At 38.8% G+C, this 19,472-nt stretch overlaps 2 protein-coding genes across 2 annotated transcripts; both read right to left on the bottom strand.

Moving 5' to 3' along the window:
* Positions 1 to 397: 397 nt before the first annotated feature.
* LOC128540900 (zinc finger and SCAN domain-containing protein 2-like) lies at positions 398 to 3,735 on the bottom strand. The gene is made up of 3 exons (XM_053510893.1): positions 3,448 to 3,735; positions 1,630 to 1,829; positions 398 to 1,546 (listed from the first exon to the last, which is right to left on the bottom strand). Exons 1-3 carry the CDS (start codon positions 3,480 to 3,482, stop codon positions 711 to 713), a joined length of 1,071 nt encoding a protein of 356 aa, XP_053366868.1. The 5' UTR covers positions 3,483 to 3,735; the 3' UTR covers positions 398 to 710.
* A 1,317-nt stretch (positions 3,736 to 5,052) lies between these two features.
* LOC128540901 (zinc finger and SCAN domain-containing protein 21-like) lies at positions 5,053 to 9,020 on the bottom strand. Its single transcript, XM_053510894.1, has 2 exons — positions 8,578 to 9,020; positions 5,053 to 6,373 (listed from the first exon to the last, which is right to left on the bottom strand). Exons 1-2 carry the CDS (start codon positions 8,771 to 8,773, stop codon positions 5,685 to 5,687), a joined length of 885 nt encoding a protein of 294 aa, XP_053366869.1. The 5' UTR covers positions 8,774 to 9,020; the 3' UTR covers positions 5,053 to 5,684.
* Between the last annotated feature and the right edge of the window lie 10,452 nt (positions 9,021 to 19,472).

Genomic DNA, 19,472 nt, shown 5'->3' with positions numbered 1-19,472 from the left:
CGTTACATTTATTATCATGAATTACACAAGTCGTAGGGCTTTTGATGGCCGATAGATTGTATAAATCAAATATAATCACTATAATAACCAATATTATTTATATATATTTTATTATTGTTTAGAATTATCTTATAATAATGAATTTATATAGAATCAAAAATACTTTTTCGAAATTTACTTTTAAAAAAACTTTTATTAAAACAAAGTGTACACAAGCTGTCTTTATAAAATCATTTGTTCTCTAAATATTTTCTCAAAAAAATTAGTCACAGCGCTTCCAGCTCGACATCACTGAGAAGCTGAATGTCCGTGTTGTCCATCTGTCGCTGTATATAATGGTGCAGAATTTAACACTTAACAGTGTTATTAATAATCATACAGCATCACTTCAAAAGACTTCTTAGAAAAACTGATTTTATTAATTTCAGGTTCCTCCTGATAGTTTTTAAGTCTGTTAAAAGAAAAAAAGCCCTGCCCCTAACCATGCTGGAATCCTGTTTTTTTTTTTCTTCTGATGAAGCAACGCCACAATTAGCACGTTAGTTGATGATTTATCCCTAACATCATGTCCCACCCAATGTGTTGCATTCCTCTGACAATAACAATAAATCCCCCTCCTCCTCTTTGTGACCAGCACATATTTAGACCTTGTCTTCATTGCTCCTCTACAGGAATCCCACCCCCAAAAAATATATATAAATAAATAAATATCAAATGGCCAGCCCATGAGAATCTTTCCACATACTCTGGCGGCGTAACCTGTCTCCTATGTGGATCTTTTGATGCCGCTTTAGATTCTCGCCTCTGCTGAAGCTTTTCCCACACTGGACACAGCAGTAGGGCTTCTCTCCAGTGTGGACCCTTCTGTGCTTTTTCAGATCTCCAGCTTGGCTAAAGCAGCGGCCACACACCAGGCAACGATACGGTTTCTCTCCGGTGTGACACCTCTGATGGATCCGAAGGTTCCCGACACGACTGAAGGTCTTCCCGCAAACGTGGCAAACGTGGTGCTCCTCATCTCGTGGACTGTAACGTTGTCTTTCCAGTCTTTGCAGGGAAGACGATGTCCTCCAGTTGTTCCCGAGACACCTTCCGAGTGCGCTGAGGTTCGACTGGACGTACAGACTAGAGCTGGTGTTGTCCTGCCTGGTTGTCTCATCTCTCTGAGACTCACCCATGGTAACTAAAACTTGACTGAGCTGTTGCTGTTGTTGTTGCTGTTGTTGTTGCTGTTGCTGTTGAGAACATTCGGACGCAACAGGTTCGGTTTTAACGTCTACGCTTGATGAGGCATCAGCAACACAAGTGCCATGTTCCATTCTTTTAATGGTGCGGTTCAAATCTGAGGCGTTGACCTGTTCGGCTCTTGACGTGCTTGCAGGCGGTAGCGTAAACGCCACTTGCAGGTCACACACTGCCTCTGGTTCTGCGTCTGCTTTAACAACTGAATCTTGTTTTAAAGAAGAGACTTGTTGAACTTCAGGGGTCTGCGGAGACTCAGTGGACGGACGGTTAATGGACAAGGAGATAGATGCGAGTCTTGAAACTGTAAAGAAAAAACAAGAACAATGGTGACATTTCCATATAAATACTGGTATTCGTTTTCTTAACTGAAAGCACAAGCTTCACCTTCCCGCTCTTTCTCCAGGCTCTTCAAGGCATCCTGTAATTTCAGACGCAGCCTTTCGTTCTCCCTCTGCGTCCGAGACGTTTTCTCCTGATATTCGGACACAGTTTCTTTTACAGCCTCCAGCACCTCCTGCACCGCCGCCGTCAGCAGCTTCATCACACGACAGTTCAGTCGCTCCAGTTTGGACACGTTACCGCTCCTTTAATAAAATGGAAAAGAAAGGTTCTCTTTAAAAAGGTTCTCTTTTAAGTTAAAACCATTCGCTTGGCTCAGCTACTTTTTTTTTGGATTGTTAAGTGGTACATATAATTTTGATCATTACTAGGTCACATAACTGCACTGAGAAAGTAACAATGGGAGGAGATGTTAATGCAGCGAGTAACACTTCCATCTCAAAGCTCCAGCGTTCCCAGGTTTATTCGGGTTATGGTCTCTAATGAGTCTCACTTGTTCTCCGTTATTCTCTTAACTCCTAAAAACACGTCTAGGTGGACTGGTAATAGAAATCCATAAATGTAACAGAAAGTAGGAATGTAAGCGCATGGTGTTCTGTGATCCACTGAATCCCCCTTTTAAAGAGTATTTCTACCAGATGCCCAGAGGACACCGGTTACAGTACCACCCTGACCAGGGTAGAGCACAAGTAATCATAAATTAATGACCAATGGGCAAACACTGATCACCACTGCTCCTTAAACAACAAGACTAAAAAATTATTATTTCCTTAACCACCAATCACTGATGATGATTATTATTATTTTTTTTATTATAAAAGCAGCTACACACTGCCAGCAATGGGAGTTTAGAAAGGTTGAGTACACTCAAAGAGGATAAGAAACAAAGTTTTTGATGGGTTTCTGAAGCGCGACAGGACTAAAAAAAGAAGATTTAAACTGAAAGGAAGGTTCAAACCAGAGGGTAGGGATAACGAAACATAGTGGCTGCCAACCTCGGGTAAACACCTAGAAGATAAGATCATTGTTTTCTTAACAACCAATCAGTGATCACGATTGTTCCAAATTACCAATCACAGATGAACATTGCTTTCTAAACAATCAATCACTCTTGAGGCTGACGGGACTAGAAAACTAGGAAAACTCATGAAGGAGATTCTTGAGAGATGATTCAATGGGAAAACCAGACGTCAAAACTTCAAGAACTAGAAGGCAATGTTAAGAGTATCAGAGAACGAAGAGTCACAGATCAGGGAAGGAAACATCAAATGCTGTTCTTGATGACGGCTGGACTGGAAATTCGGCTTTAAAGGATCGGGAAGTTGATGGAGAGTGAGATCTACAGTATAGGTGGTGCTGATGAGGCTTACAGAACTCCAACTCAAGAGTGTTACTGAGAGGAAACATGCAGAGAAGATGTTCAAGTAACAAACAGTATAATAAAAGCAGACAAAGAGTTTGAGACACAGAAAAAGACAAGACAAGACAAGACTGAAGCGTCAGAACTTTGTAAACCTGTACATTGCTCTGCTGCTGTATATAAATGAAATAAAATCATAATCCCAGTGTGTCTTCAGAAACTCGTCCATCCTGACGTCATACATTAAACAGGCAAATGAGTCCATGACGTCATCGGGCGGCTTTTTGAGCACACATTAGCTGAAAATGAGATCAGAATTCCTGTTTCTCGCCTCAAGTTTGGGAGAAATGTGATCACAGTGACGTCACTGCGTGGGTTAATGAATTAATAACAATAGGGCGAGCGATGCGGCTTAGAAATGCCACAGAAATACAGCAAAATCTGTGTAACTTAAAACGGAACAACGCATGACAGCAGATTTAAAAAAATATTAGAGAAATTACCGAGACACGCTCTTATCCAGTGCCGCTGTTGCCATGGCGACCGGTTCGTTTATAAAACGATAAAATGCTTTGAAGTAACAGAGTTAACAAACACGGAAGCGAAGAAACGAGTACCCGGTGATTATTGAAAAGACCTTTACTACTATGGGTTCAATTAAAAGTAAATTAACACACAAATTTAGGTCTGTATAATCCAAAAAATACGCCAAGTTAATAAAAAAAATACTATTTTGTTTCTGGTTCTATCGCTGTTATCACTCAGACTCCTCGGCTCGCTGCTGCGACTGAGCGTCTATTTACTTCCGGTATTATTTACTGTCGATTTCAAAATAAAAGTCCTTTTTTTTTTTTTTTTTTACATACAGTTTGTTGAGCAGTCACTTCAATCGGACATTATTGATTAAAGATCAGGTATTTTCATAACAACACTAATAAATAAGCTAAAGAGGGTCACATATCTATTTGAAGCTACTTAAAATTAAATTGCATCAATTGTCAAATATCAAATCGTTTAATATATACTGTTATATATATAATATTATAAGATTATTGGAAATCATATTTACCCCTACCCTCGCCCCCCTTCTCAGCACTCTCATTCTTTTCTAAATATATCTTTATGTAAAAAAAAAAAAAACTGTCCATGCTGTAGGAATATGGTTTAGGGACTGAAATGCTTTAAGCACTCATCAACCCGACAAAGACATTTTTTTCTTAAAACAATTTTAGCAACATAATTATATAAGTCCAGCAGGATCATACTCCACTGTAAGCCTACAAAACCACAGGGCTTCACTAAGATACTCACTTATTGTCTATACCGCTTAATCCTGTATTCAGGGTCGCGGGGGAAGCCTATCCCAGGGGACTTGGGGCACGAGGCGGGGTACACCCTGGACAGGGAGCCAATCCATTGCAGAGCACACACACATACACACACTCACACACCCATTCAAACACTACCGGTAATTTGAGAACACCAATTGACAATGACCATTGTTAAAAGCGCTATATAAATAAAATTGAATTGAGTATTTAAAAAAAAAAGATAAATAAATACAAAATATATATAATTCTTAAATGAAAGTAAAAAGAGAAATGAAAACATTTATTCTATATATTCACATACGTCTTTTATATACAAATAAAAATTAACAACAAAACATTTCTATGCGAGTTTGAAACTAGTTCAGTGTTCACACTATCAAGTGATTAAAACAAGTGTTTCCACAAGTCCCCATTGCGTTGTTAGAACCATTTACATAAAGTGTAAACTAAAAATAATAAATAAATTATAATAACTTACTGCATTTGTAGTCACAGTCACTATTTACAAAAGTAAGTTTTTTCTTGTGTGTATATTAATATAACAACTTCCTGAGGTGGCACAGCAGAGACAATTGTTATTTGGTGAGGCAGCCAAAGGGGCGGCCAAATCATAATACAGCTTTTGAAATTGGACTTTTGCCGTAGCACTTAGAGCCAAAACTTTTATTCTCAAAGGAATAACAAACAAAAACATACTCATTTGTAAATTGCAGATTTTTGTTGTTGAACGTAATAACCACAATGTGGGTGTGTGAAGAACAGAGTCATAGCCGTGGGTTTTATTTTAGTCACCTTTAATCAGCCGAGAGCATCAACAATGGGGACTTCAAACATCAGTACACAGTAAAATTTGTCTAAAAGCTCTACGACTACTAATAAAACCCGATCGCTCATAACAGTTAAAGTTTAGAATTAAACTTACGACATTAAGTATTTCGTAATAATATGGGATATGATGGAATATTCTCACGTTGCTGAGCTACAAAGTCAGCTTTCACGACCTCTGGTCGCATGTAAAGTTGGCCTTGTGGAATAACTGTAAACAGTAAACCTTCGCTAGGATATCTCGGCTAATGACGAGTAGTAAGGCGTCACTAATACTTTAAATCAAGTAGCCTGATTTAACATACACAAGCTGTATTAATTTATTACATCAACAATAACAACATCAACAAAACTGTCTCACTGTTATCCAAAACTTGGCATCATAATGAGAGAACACGCTTTTGTTAAAAAGGTTTTATACATGCAGACTTGTTGCCGTTGTCATGGAGGGCTTACGTAGGTGTTATGTAGTCTTTCGAACACTGTGCTAAAGTTTTATGTTACAGTACTGCTACGAATATGATTTGCAAGTTTAACATTTTTAAAATTTCGAAAAGTGCAGCGGACGGAAATTCACGTTCCCCTCAGAGTTCCATGTTCCTCCTGGCGACGGTGACGTGTCGCCCTGTGTGAACCATCTGATGCTTCTTGAGGTGGCTGGACTGGCAGAAGCTCTTGCTGCACTGCGGGCACTGGTATGGCCTCTCGCCAGTGTGCACTCGCTTGTGTTTCTGCAGGTTTCCGCTGTGGCTGAAGCGCCGGCCGCAGTGCGTGCACGTGTACGGCTTCTCGCCCGTGTGGCAGCGCTGATGAATGCGTAAGTTGGCGAGTCGGTTAAAGTATTTTCCACACAGGAGGCAGAAGTGTCGCTCGTCCCGGCTCTGCTGTCTCCAACCGTCTTCATCAAAGGGGAAATGCTCCACGAAGGTGTCCAGAGTGTCCGCGTTGTTGCACTGCGACAGCACTGGCACCACCGGCGGGAAGTCCGTCTCGTTCTGAGGCCCCTGGGACTGCAAATGTGCGCAGGGGAGGAAGGTGTTCTGGAGAACGGGTTCCAGCACGGGTTCCTCCACACCCGGATAGTCTGCCTGTTCGGTTTCAGTTTTTATTTCAGCGGGAAACAAAGCGCTTTGACCCTCATTGGGCGGTTCCTCTTTGAAACATGGCTTGTCTCTCGATGGGATCATGTCCTCAGGACGACAGCATGACGGTTTCTTCTGTACCAATGAAGCCGGAGGAGAAGAAACGGTGAGCTGGGCAGTGATGTGAGAAACTAAATACACACACAGACAAAAACAAAACACAAATAAGTAAGGCACGGAGATCATTTACACACACGGCCAGAAATGCTCCTGGACCTTGAGGAGTTTATGGGCTTATATTTACAGTCTTATGCAAAAGTTTAGGCACCCCTTGATAAATAACAGACTTGGGTGATTTTTTTTTATTTGAAGTTTTTAACACAGTCTCTCTTGGAAATAGAAAAACATGCGCAATATTTTCAGCAAACATTGGTGCATAGTTACCTTTTATGCCATAAATTGAACAAAAATAAAAAAATGAAATCATGGCACTGTGCAAAAGTTTGGGCGCCCAACATAATCAGTACTTAAGAACACCTCCTCTGGCAGATGATACAGCTTGCAAACGCTTTTTATAGCCAGCTAAAAGTCTTGGGATTTTCGTCCATTCTTCCTTGCAAAAGGCTCCTAGTTCTGTAATATTTTTTGGTTGTCTTGCATCCACAGCTCTTTTAAGATCTACCCACAAATTTCGAATGATGTTTAAAGCAGGGGACTGTGATGGCTATTCCAAAACCTTTAGCTCGCATCTCATGAGGGATTCTATAGTGGATTCCGAGGGATGTTTAGTATAATTGTCCTGTTGTAGAAGCCATCGTCTTTTCAGCTTCAGCTGTTTTACAGATAGTGTGAGGATTGCTTCCAGAATTTGCTGGTATTTAGTGGAATCCATTCTTCCCTCCACCCGTTCAATGTTTTCTGTGCCACTGGCTGCAACACAACCCCAAAGCATGATAGATCCACCATCTTATTTTAGGATTCTCCTGCATTGTGGGCATCAATAACTTTAATTTTCACTGTCTTCCATGGGTTCCTCTAAGCAGCCGTGTTTGTCGAGTGTCCGCAAGTGTGTGCACAAGGTTTGAAGGGTGCCTAAACCCTTGCATAAGACTATATCTACATAGAACATTAACATTGATAACCCTAATATTAACACAGTAGTAGGTCAGCAGACAACCCTGCAAAGTTTGGCCTTAATTTTGCATAAAAATTGACCCCGAGCACGTGAAGCATGTTCAGCATTCGAACTAACGAGCCGGTCGCGAGTATTTCTGGTTGCTTGTACACCGGGAGCCGTTCAAAACTTGTGTCAATGAAATGCCAAGTTTACTTTTTTTTTTTGTGTGTGTGTTTTTTTTTTTGGTTGCATTTTTTGTAATACTTAGTAAAGACATAACATCATGGGTCCTAAGAATGTCATCAAGAAGAAAAGCTTTCAGTTCGTTTTTTTAAAGCAGCCGAGAGGAATCATAAATTAAGGTTGTGTGAGATTTAAAGTCTATTTATTTCATTACTAGATGTGCCAGTGTGGAATTTATTTGCACACTCAAAAGTGCATTTAAAAAAATGTACAACGCCATCTGTTGAATTTTGAAATGAACTAATGACTTTCTTCCAAAGTCTATTTATTTATTTATTTATTTATTTATTCAATGCTATGTGAGCGTTTTTCAATTTAACATCCAAAGTAGCAGATCTTCTCTTCCTGTGGGCCGATATGTTACCTTAAGCTCGGCCAAATACACCTGTGAAAACCCCATTAAAATTAATTTTAAAGTAGTTTAACATTCCAAGAAAAATTCCAAACACCATCTTGACTTATCGTACGTCCCACCAAAATTATTTTCCCGCAAATATCTTCGAAGCACAGATACGCCCACTTTACAGTTTTATTATATGTATAAAAACATACAGATTTTACTTCATTTACGTGTCTTTTCTAAAGGTTTTGAGTGTTTTTATATGCAGAAATATGATTATAGTGTTAGATCTTGGTGATATTGGTCATATCTGGGTGGCTGGAACGGATTATCTGCATTTACATTATTTTCTATGGGACCAAGTGATTCGCAAATCGAAATTTAGTACGCCAAGGTGCCGCTGTACTGCGTATCTGTTACAGGGTTCTGGACAGAGTCTGGACCTCAGTGTGTCCATCCTGAAGAACCCGTACACGAGCTTGCATGAACGAATAGATTCAATTCAATTTATCAGTTTGTCCCTGATGATCATGCCGAGGGTGACGGTGCTGAGGAGAAAAGCTTCCTGACATGTCAGTAAGAGTGAACCCTGAGAGGAACCGGACCGGACCGGGAACCCATCCTCCCAGCACGGATTCAGTCATGAACCGTCGAGCTCAGGACTTTGAGTAGGGGTGCCAATACTTGTGGCGTACCTGCGGTGTCCCGGTCCAGCCGCTCCTGCAGCTCGTGCACTCTCCTCCGCAGCCGCTCGTTCTCCCTCTGCGTGTGCGCGCTCTTCTCCTCGTACTCCCGCACGGTGTCCCGCACCGCCTCCAGCACGCGCTGCACCGCCGCCGCCAGCAGCTCGCTCACGCGCTCGTTCAGCCGCTCCGCTTTAGACAGCTCCATCCACGCGCGATAAAAAAAAAACAAAAACACAAAAACAAACCAAAGCTAACGAAAAACGATATTTATGAGTCCGTCTAATTTCGCACTCCCGGGTTTTACGCAGCTGGATCGAGACTGAACGAAGATCACTGTGTGTTTTGTTATACGGTGGCACGTGCGTTATTGGGAGTAAAAACCAAAAACGACGCGTATTTATTTCTTAAAGTCGTTACAACTGACGCATTTCAGAACTGCTTGTTATTGTCGGCATTCAGGATCACTTCCGGGGACGATGCTGATTGTGTCATAATAAAAGTCCGAATGCGCGTCTGCCTGTCTGTTCTCTCTCTCTCTCTCTCTCTCTCTCTCTCTAATGGCGCAGTTATAAAAAAATAATAATAATCAAATAAAAATTTTAATGGCATCGTCTGTGACGGCATGGTGACGTTGGTCCGATTCCTGCCTGTGTGCATGGAGTATGCACGTTGTCTCCGTAGTGTATTGTTGTGTGTGTGCCCTGCGATGGATAGGTACCCCACCTCATGCCCTAAGTCTCCTGGGATAGGCTCCTGTCCCCCGCAACCCTGAATACAGGATAAAGCGGTATAGACAAAGAGTGAGTGAACAAGGGCGTCGCCTGTGGGGCCCTAACGTGACTCATGGCCGGCCATCCTGTTATTATTATTATTATTATTATTTGTAGTAGTAGTAGTAGTAGTTGTAGTATTATTATCATAAGTACTGGATCCAGAAGACATTTACTCAACATGAATGAAAGGACAGACAGACAGACAGACAGACAGATAGATAGATAGATAGATAGATAGATAGATAGATAGATAGATAGATAAAAATTAAAGTGGTACCTCGGGATACAAAGTTACCCATAGGAAATAGTGTTCTTGTCAGTCTTTTAGCTGCTAAACAACAACTGTAAATGCAGGTAATACGTTTTAGCCACACTAAAATATTGGCAATAATAGCAATAACCTCGCTTTTAACTTAATTTATGATTCTTCTTGGCACCACCAAGTGAACCTTTTTAATCTTGTTAGGAATAGTATATTTAGAATGTTCTTGATTAGGTTATACTGTACAGTATGTCTTATTATCATAAATTATATATAAATGGATTCGCTATGATGTCAGCCAAAAAATGGTGATAATGTGTTCAGAACTGAATAACATACACAGCGCCTGTGCACACAAACAGAAACACTTACAGTACCTCTCAGGATTTATTTTTATTTTATTTAAAGGTTAAGTGCAGGTTAATTTGTTTTATTTTTACTTTATATTTTTTACTAATAATTTTTACATATTTATTTTTTGAAACTGTGGAACAGATAATTTGAGTTTCTATTAATTCTTATAGGAAAATTCACTTTGATTTACGAGTGTTTTGAAATATGAGTCTGATTCCGGATCGAATTCTGTTAATAATCGAAGGTTTCACTGTACTGTAAGCTAGGTGAAATTTTACTGAAGTACAAGTAAAGTTACCATTATAAAAATCTACTCAAGTAAAAGTAAAAAGTAGCTCATAAAAATTTTACTCAGAGTAAAAATTACTGAGTTACATTCAGCGGGGGTGGGATGGGGGATTCTAGTGTTGTTTAAAAAAGACAAGCAGATATAAATCTTAAACTTGTTGTTTTTAATTGAAGGAAGACCTTTGCATAATAAAGCTCTTGCCTTTCTTGCTTGAAATTAAAGTGGTCGCTTAAATATGGTGTGATGCTTTGTGTCGGGTAGCCGAGGGAAAAAAGAACTCAGAGCCAAGAATAACGTTCAGGACAAAACCTTTATCGGCCTCCTTCAACATCACAAAATTATAATACAAAACATAAAGTAAAGAGAAGGGTAAAAGAATAGAGCGTTTCGGGGGTGAGCAGCACACCTGAGCTCCTACGCCGTTCTCTCCTTCTCACACCCACACCCCCGCAGCGCACACACTGGGGAAAATGAATCTCCAGAAATGGGCTGCATACAGGAGTTGGTGCTCTCTTAAAAAATTTCAGGATCTTCATTATGCAGCAAAAGATCCACCATATTCTAGATCCATATGGTACCTGATTTACGAATAAAGTAATTCCCAGCTTGAATGTATTTATTTAGCTTTAACTTTAAAATGTGTTTTTTATAAAGATTACATGTTTGAAAATAAACAAAAAAGATGCTAAGTATATTAAATCCTAGCATGCCAAAGCATACTAAAGTGTACTTGCTCCAGACTAATGACTAGTTTATTAAAGTCCGCTATTTTGGATCAAACTAATTTTGTACTAAGTGTATTTGAGTTGTAATTAAATTGTACAAAAGCAGAATTTTAAATTTATCAAGCATACTTTTGTGTGCTGAAGTGGAATAACTTGAAGTATACTTAGTACACTTAAAGTATATAGCTGTGTGTGTACTAACATACATACCTCGCAGTATTCAATGAAATTAAAGTATAAAGTTAATGTTTTATTAGTAAATTACAGATTTTTTTTATACTATATATAAAAAATATAAAAACTGACATATTATAAATATATTCTTATTGCAGAAGTAGCATGTAGTTACACTTCTGGCCAATTCCAAATACAAAAAAATAAATAAATACACTTTGTTGTCAATAAAAATATAGTTCATCAAATCATACAGTATACACAGTCTTATATAATACTGTATGGCAAATGTGTTACATTAACAGTTAATTCTTGTGTGTGTTCCCTGTCTTGTTTTGGAAATATCTGTGCAAAAAAAAAAAAAGAAAAAAAAAAACTATATTCTGCGGCAGAGGTAGGTTTTGGTCTCGCCCTCCTGGGACGGCCTTCATGAGAGCCAGTTTCAGTACGGTGCTGGACGGATTTTGCAAATGCACTTGACAATATTGTTCTTGCAAGAACTATTACAGAAAGGCTGACCTCTGTGTCTTAAAATAACAACTAACTGTTATTTTTCTTGTTGCTACGTAATTACCTAATCCCATATGTGTTATTTTATAATTTTGAAATCCCCAGTATTGTTGTAGAATGTAGAAAATAAATCACTAAACAAAAACAAAGAAATTTGCAAGTGTTCTAAAACTTTTGAACTTTTGAACTACCCCCCCACAACCATTTGCACGAGCACGGCCCTTTCTTCTTTCCTCTTTTCAGTAACACCGCCTCAGTTTGAAAAGAGTTAATCACACTCTGCCAGACTCACATCAACTAAGCACCTGTAATGTTTTATTATTATTATTATTATTATTATTATTATTATTATTATTATAGTAATATATTATTACTTCTTAGTAACATTGCCTCAGTTGGAAACCATCACTGTCCCTCTCTCATATGACAGAAATTATGAAATATTAATGTAATGGAGGATGGTCATTTTGGTATGTGTGCTACTGCCATGGAACATTGATTAAAATGTAACAGGCACAGAAATCTTATAAACACTGTTTACAAAAAACACAAGCACGTTAATAGGGGGAGACAACAACATATGGTTTAAATGGTCTATTCTCTTATAACATATAAATGTTATATTCTCACAATAGAAAAATGCATAGTTTAATGAAAATCATGTATAATTCCGATGCCCAACCTAGGGCAAGACTGCTTTGAGAGGAACACATACAGTACTGATAAAATGACTATCTTACATTCTTTGACCAGTAGGGGATTTGCGTTCAAATTAAGCCTCCAATTCAAACTAAAATTGGAAGACTGGGGAGCCAATCAGAAAACAGACAGCCCGAATCTACCCGCCTCCAGTTTCTGATTGGTTGGTTTTGCCCCTACTCTAGTCTCTGGTTGGCTGGAATAGTTGAAGAGTTATAACACTGCTGCATTGTACAGCAGCTTTATGATACTAAGCGCACAGAAGAGACAAAGTTCAAACACACATGAATTTCATCTTGAACACGCAAAACTGAGTTTTAGCACGCAAAGAAAGTTTGAGAGTGTGCAAAACGAGTCTGAAAGAGCGCACACACAAGAGAGTAGTGCACTTAATATAACCATAAATAAGTACATATTAATATTTAAATGTAACTTAAAAATATACTAACACTACCATATATTAAAATTTGTTTGTATATATTAAAATTTAAATGTATACTTTCTGCACATTGTTACAATGTTTATCTCGAGCATATTTTTAAAAAAATATGCCACAAATGAATTGAAAAACAAAGTTTAAATAAGGGTGCTTTGGAAATGAAACTGACCTTTCACTTAAAGTATATTTTCCTATAATATATTTTTGTAAAGTGTACTATAATACAATTATTTTAAAGTATGTATAATAAAATGCAGCTTGGGGAACTACAAATCCCATCAGCCTTGTAGTTTATTTGTTTCTTTCGTACGTCCTCCACTTGTTTATTGAATGGAGGTTGTAGTAGATTTGCCTTTTGTACAGCAGCAATATACCAGCAGATCTCAGAGTTGCTTAAGTGCAGCCACATGTTAAATACTGATGGAGTATTAAATGTTGCATATATATAATGCATCATTTAAGAGACTGCAGGGTTGAGTTTAATTGTGGTTAGCAGTGGTGTGGTGGCTTGGTCACTTTATTCTCTTTTTCATAGGTTTGCAGTATGATTTGCGGTTAGCTGCACTGTAAAAAAGAAATTGTAAATTTTATGGTAAAAAAACGGCAGCTGTGGTTGGCAGAATTCTACTGTAAAAAAATACGGTAGCACTGTTATTGCACTGTAAAAAAAAAAAAAAGAAAAACGTACATTTTACGCGAAAAAAAAAAAATGGCAGCTGTGGTTGCCAAAAGTTCACCGTAAAAAATACAGTAGCAATGTTTTTTGGTTGTATGGGATTGCACTCATTATAGTGTATATTTTACGTATTTTATTTATTTTTGCCCTCTGCTTTCGCAATTCGGTGAAAGCATCATTTTATCACACTAGCTGGGAGCTAAAAGAGATAGAAGTTACATTGCTAAGCATTTAGATTTTACTGTTAAGAAACTATTAAAAGTAATTTTATACTAATTGATGAATACAAACCTAAATCAAATCATCAAAACCCATCAAAATTTATTCAAGACTTGGACATCAGCATGGCCCCATGTATTTTTTTTTTATAAAGACAGCAAAACAATATTTAAATTCTCAAAATCAAATATACAAATGTCAGGGTAGACATTTTTAAGCATTTTGTGCAGACAATCTAGCATATAATTTTATAGAAGGGCTTTTATTACAATTTGTAATTGTAATAAAAGCCCTGTCATGGTCCTGTCACATCAACACCGTGGTAAAAAAGGCCCGGCAGCGTCTGTACCACCTCAGACGCTTGAGAGACTTTAGACTACCCTCCAAGGTGCTCAGGAATTTCTACTCCTGCACCATAGAGAGCATCCTGACGGGAAACATCACGACCTGGTTCGGGAACAGCACCATGCAGGACAGACGAGCTCTACAGAGGGTGGTGCGATCAGCTGAGCGCATCATCCGCACCGAGCTCCCTGACCTGCACTCAATCTACACCAAGCGGTGCTGGACCAAGGCCAGGAAGGTTGTAAAGGACCTCAGCCATCCCAACAATGGACTGTTTACTCTGTTGCGGTCTGGGAAGCGACTCCGCTCCCTGAGGGCCAACACAGAGAGACTGAGGAGGAGCTTCTTCCCGCAGGCGATAAGGTCTCTTAACCACACCACTATGCAGAATTAACACAATATTTTCACAATTTTCACAATCATTATACATTCATGGACACTATGGACAACTCCACGCACATCTACACTACATGTTTACGTTTACATCCTGGACCATTGCACAAAGACACTTTAATAACCTTTGCACAAAGTCACTTTTTCCATGCATATTTGCACACCATTATATTTCTATTTGTACAGTACATTTCTATTTTCAGTTTCTATTTTTAGTTCTATTTTTCCTAGTTAAATTTTATTTTATTTATTTTATTTTTTTATTTAAATTTTCTATCGTATTTGTTTTATTCATATTTATTACTATTATAAGCTTTAATTCTCTTTTTAAGGTCACTGGGGGTCGTGTAAGCATTTTACTACATTTCGTACTGTGTATGACTGTGTATTTGACAAATAAAATTTGAATTTGAATTTTGAATTTGATTTTACACAAAAAATATTTCATCACACATGTTAAAATTGTTTATGTCCTCTGTCCTGCATTGTGGTTTTTAAGTGCACACTGCCACGGGGTGTTAAATATGTTTATGTATTTTGTATTAGGTTTGGCACAAGGGGGGCAACAAAAAACATGGACGAGGCGAGGTCTTACGGAAAAGGGGTAATTTTATTTATGGAAAGGAAAGGCTTAAAGAAGGGGGAAAGGGAAAAAAGAAAGAAAAGGTGTGCACGTGTAGGTCTGTGCTGGCATGCGGGCACAGTCTGGTGAGCGGTGGCGGCGGGCAAAGTAGCGCGTGCTAGCACCTGTTTTTGCCACAGTGATCAAAGGGCGGAATACCATTCACGACTTTAAAGTCCTTGGTTTATAGCAAACACTTTACATCTCCCAAAGTATGAAGCTTAGTCTTAGGAGATTTCAAAAGATGTACAAATGCAGAGCGGAGGGTGCGTGTGGACGTAGGTAAGGTAATAAGTTCTTTGAGGTAGGGAGGGGCATCCCCATAGATAGACTGGTTAAGACCCCAAGGTTAATAACAGATGTTGACAATGGAATATCCTGACCAGAAAAGGTAATACTGGTGATGTTAGATGTCCTAACCTGGTGTGGGGTGCCAATAAAATAGCTTCAGTCTTATAGCTGTTCAGCTGCAGGAAATTTTGCTTCATCCTTGACTTTATCTTCTCTAAACAGATGGTTAAAGTGAATGATGGCAGAGTAGACGAGGAGGCTGAATTTATCCTGAGGTAAAGGTGAGTATCATCAGCAAAGCAATGAAATAAAATACCGTGCCGGCTGATGATACACCCCATGTGACCAAGCACAGAGCCCTGAGAAAACCACAGGTGACATTGTGTGTAGCGGATTTAGCCTCTCCCAGGGCAACATGCGAGAGATAAGATGAGAACCAGTTGTAACAGAGTCAAGTGTGATATAAACACAATGAGTCCTGAGGCCTGTAGACGTTGCTTAAGAACACGTCCAGCTGTCTTCATCTTCCGCAGCTTACATGTATACCAGGGTGCTGAATGTGAGAAGCAGACAACTCTATATCTGACAGGGGCATGAAAATCAAGAACACTGCTGAGCGATTGGTTGTAAAAGTCAACTGACTCAGTGACTAAGGACAGAGAGATGCTGAAGATCTTTGCTCAGAGTATCTGGGTTGATCTTTTTCAAATTTGTGTAATATATTTGTCACTTTGCTTTTGTGGGGAAACAAGGGAGTGACAGCTCCTTCGAAATGACATTGTAGTCAGACACCCCCAGATCATACACAAAAAGATTGTGTATGACTCCTAAACCAATACAATGCTTGTTTTCCAAGTCAAATTTTATTAAAAATCTTTGCTTGTCTTGCGGAACACTCGCAAACCGCGTTACTCAGAATCCGAGGTTTCACTGTAGTCCACATAAAACAGCATCAGGAGAAGCGGTGAACTGTCAGCGCCAGCGTCCTCTCTCTGACTCACTCTGTAATACACTATATTGTAATTTTTTCACTCGGGGATGTGGTTGCTTATACTGTACAGTTTCCTATTGGGCCAATATTGGTATTATAACAGATACTAAACAGGTGTTGACCTGTTTACTTGCATTACCTGCTGTTAATATTATTCTTTTTGTTTTAGATCTAATGACCTAATAGTGGATAACAATGGTGTGGTTGTTCGGTCACTTATTCTCTTTTTCTTAGGTTTGCAGCGTGATTTGCTATGAGTTGGATTGTAGTACTAAATATAAATAGTCTTGGTGAAGACTTGTGTGTAGTAACATAAATCACTGTCAGCTGCATATCAGTTTTTTAAGGCCACATGTAACAAAGAACTATAATGGGATGTTAAGGAAGACTATGATGAGGAGAACTACTGTAGCTTATATACTGTAATATAGGACTTTGTCTATAGAATCAATATGTAGGGGATGTATGTTTTTTTTGTGAATATGTAGCATGTGGTAAAATCTTTGCCCTTACTTATGACTGACTTTTTTTTATATTTAAAAAACTAACACAAAAACGTTTTAAATAGTCCCTGGATTTGGTAGGATCAGAATCAGGTATATGATTAACTAATTGTACCAAGGAGATCGAACGAGCATCAATTTTATATGTAGGTTTAAATACCGTCATCAACTGAAACAGAAACAGCTGTGTAGGTGGCTGAAAATAATGAGTGTGGTAAGAGAGAGTTATGCACTTCCATCCGGATTTTCGGTTATGCACCTGATATGGATCATCAATTGTAGTTTGGGGAAGTATAAAAAGGTGTTGTGAGAACAACCAGGTGTGGCGCTAATTCATCCACTCCCCCCAGGTCGCACTTCTGTAAGTTTGTACACGGGAAGGTTATTATCTAACTAATCGCGATCTTCTTTGGAAACCCGCCTATTTTAGGATCTTTATTGTATTGGAGGGGAACGGATAAGCAGCTCATCGGTGTCCGTTATACTTACCCTTTCTCAACAGCTGCCCGCTTCGTGCTTGTGTAGACCTGCGGGAGACCAATGCTGCTGTTTAGTTGGTATGTCGGGTTTTTGTTTCCTTGATTAGCAGTGCTAAGATCACGAGGTGTATGACTTGACATGTTTGTCTTCCCTATTGATCTGTTGAAATATTGGCTGCCAGATAGATGTTTTCTGCAACGCGTGGTAGGTGAAATTTATTTCCTTGCTGCCCACCACATAGGAATGTATGTATGCTGTATCTTTTTACTTAAATGTTATTTTATATTCTAGGTAAATATCGGCTGGCGGGGGTGCTTTTCCCACATGTGTGTGATGCAACGCCGAGAACAGCTTGGCTTGCAGCTTCAGCACTGCTGTTCCAGCGTAGTGTTTTGCTTGTTTTATTGTTTTCTTCGTTTCGTTTAAATTTCGTTTCGTCCCTGCATTCATTTCTGTGTTTCTTTTCTTGTTTTGCCTTTTGCTGCAGTTCTGCTGCTTTGCTTGTACTGCTGCTATGGGCTGGTTTATTTTGTTTTGTTAGTTTGTACTATTTTGCTTTATTTTGTCGGCCATTGCTTTTTGATGCTACGGCTTCAACACAAACTTTTGCAAGGCCGATGCTCAAGTTTTATTTGTCTTCCAAGTGTGAAGGTTGCTTTGCAAATAACTTTTTTATTTATTTACTATTATCGTTATGATTATTAATTATTTTGGTTTGGTTTATTTACTTTCTTTTCTTTTCTAGGAGCTGGAGACGGAGAGCAGGCAGCCTACTGTAGTTGCTTAAAGAGTGGCGTGTCTCTCCCAATGTGTGAAGTGGTATTTTTCAAAAGAAAATGTGTGATTTGGTGCATGTTTGATTATTTACTGCCTGGCAGGAGTGTAGTCCTGTACTTAGCCTGCCTCTCTATGGCTAAGCCCCCAGCTCCAGTCTTTTCTTTTCGTTTGTTTTCTTTACCCGTGCTATTGTGTGATTTTTTTTTAACTGTTACCCTGATATTGTCTGATTCTGGAACATTGTTTTATGAATAAAGATTTGTATATTTGTTTTTGGTATCCATGTCCCTGTGTTCTTGCCGAAAGTTATGCTGTCATAGTTAGTCCTGCCGGAGTCTCTGCTTGCACTCTAATAATATCACAGTTAATATACATTTACATTATACATTGTGTGACTGTGACCATACCTAACTGTCATCTCTCGTCTTCTTCTCTTTCTCCCCCTCTTTCTCTTTCCTCTCTCCTCCTGTCTCCCCCTTTCACTCTTTCTCTCTCTCTGTCGAGCTACACATGTCGTTCCTGAGCTGCCAGTGATCCAGACTCCCTCTGCCCTCCGGACCTGTCTAAATACCTATTATAGGTACTCAGGTTTCCTCCCACAGTCCAATGACATGCAGATTGGGCTAATTAACGTTCCCAAATTGCCCGTAGTTTGTAAATGGGTGTGTGAGCTTGTTTGTGTGTGTGTCCTGCGATGGATTGGCACCCAGTCCAGGGTGTACCCTGCCTCATGCCCTACAGTAGGTGGACAACCAGAATGGTTATTACCGTCGCGCTCACCGCCGTGGGAAAACGGTAGTAGCCCAAAAAAATCAGTTGCATTGTAAAGTCATTCGTGAAAGGACCGCCAGGTGGCGCAAAGTGACATTTTTTTACTCAACGCAGTTTTAAAGATAATTAAGTCATAAAAAAGTCTTAACAATATGTTGTATCGAAGAAATACTATAGTGGTTGTAATTTCCACATCTAAGAACTTTATACAACAAAAATGAAAAATCTGAACCAGAGAACAAACATTTGTTAAACGTTGTTTGGACAGACGATCAAGTTCACTAGCTGATAATTTTATTTGTACAAAAAATAAACTGTTATATCTCTGTTTGTATCAGTTTATTGTTATTTAAAAAAAATACATTTAAACATACATAAAAATATAGAATATTTAAATATAGAAATAACTGGTAAAATAGACTTTCAGATTAAAATATTACAATAACTCAAAAAAGACGCGCTAAAAATGCTGTGTTGTTTCTGTGAACACATCGTTGGGTGGTTTATGCTGGGTCAAAATTCTGGGCTATTCCGGGTACTTTAAACACATTGTTGTGTTGCTCATGTTGGGTCAGATGTAGTGAGTCATTTGAACACCTGGTTGGGTTATT

This window comes from Clarias gariepinus, chromosome 14, assembly GCF_024256425.1.
Source record: "Clarias gariepinus isolate MV-2021 ecotype Netherlands chromosome 14, CGAR_prim_01v2, whole genome shotgun sequence".
Classification (NCBI taxonomy): Eukaryota; Metazoa; Chordata; class Actinopteri; order Siluriformes; family Clariidae; genus Clarias; species Clarias gariepinus.
Note: the sequence above shows the minus strand (reverse complement) of the source record. Positions and strands in the feature narration are given on the sequence as shown.

Bases quoted from the DNA above. Each gene is read 5' to 3' on its own strand.
- LOC128540901 (XM_053510894.1), bottom strand. From the start codon at position 8,773: ATGGAGCTGTCTAAAGCGGAGCGGCTGAACGAGCGCGTGAGCGAGCTG. The intron at 6,374-8,577 runs GTACGCCACAAG...GTGTGTATTTAG, and splicing joins GCTGGACCGGGACACCGCAG to TTTCTCACATCACTGCCCAG.
- LOC128540900 (XM_053510893.1), bottom strand. From the start codon at position 3,482: ATGGCAACAGCGGCACTGGATAAGAGCGTGTCTCG. The intron at 1,830-3,447 runs GTAATTTCTCTA...ATTTTATTAAAG, and splicing joins CTGGATAAGAGCGTGTCTCG to GAGCGGTAACGTGTCCAAAC. The intron at 1,547-1,629 runs GTGAAGCTTGTG...TTTTCTTTACAG, and splicing joins CCTGGAGAAAGAGCGGGAAG to TTTCAAGACTCGCATCTATC.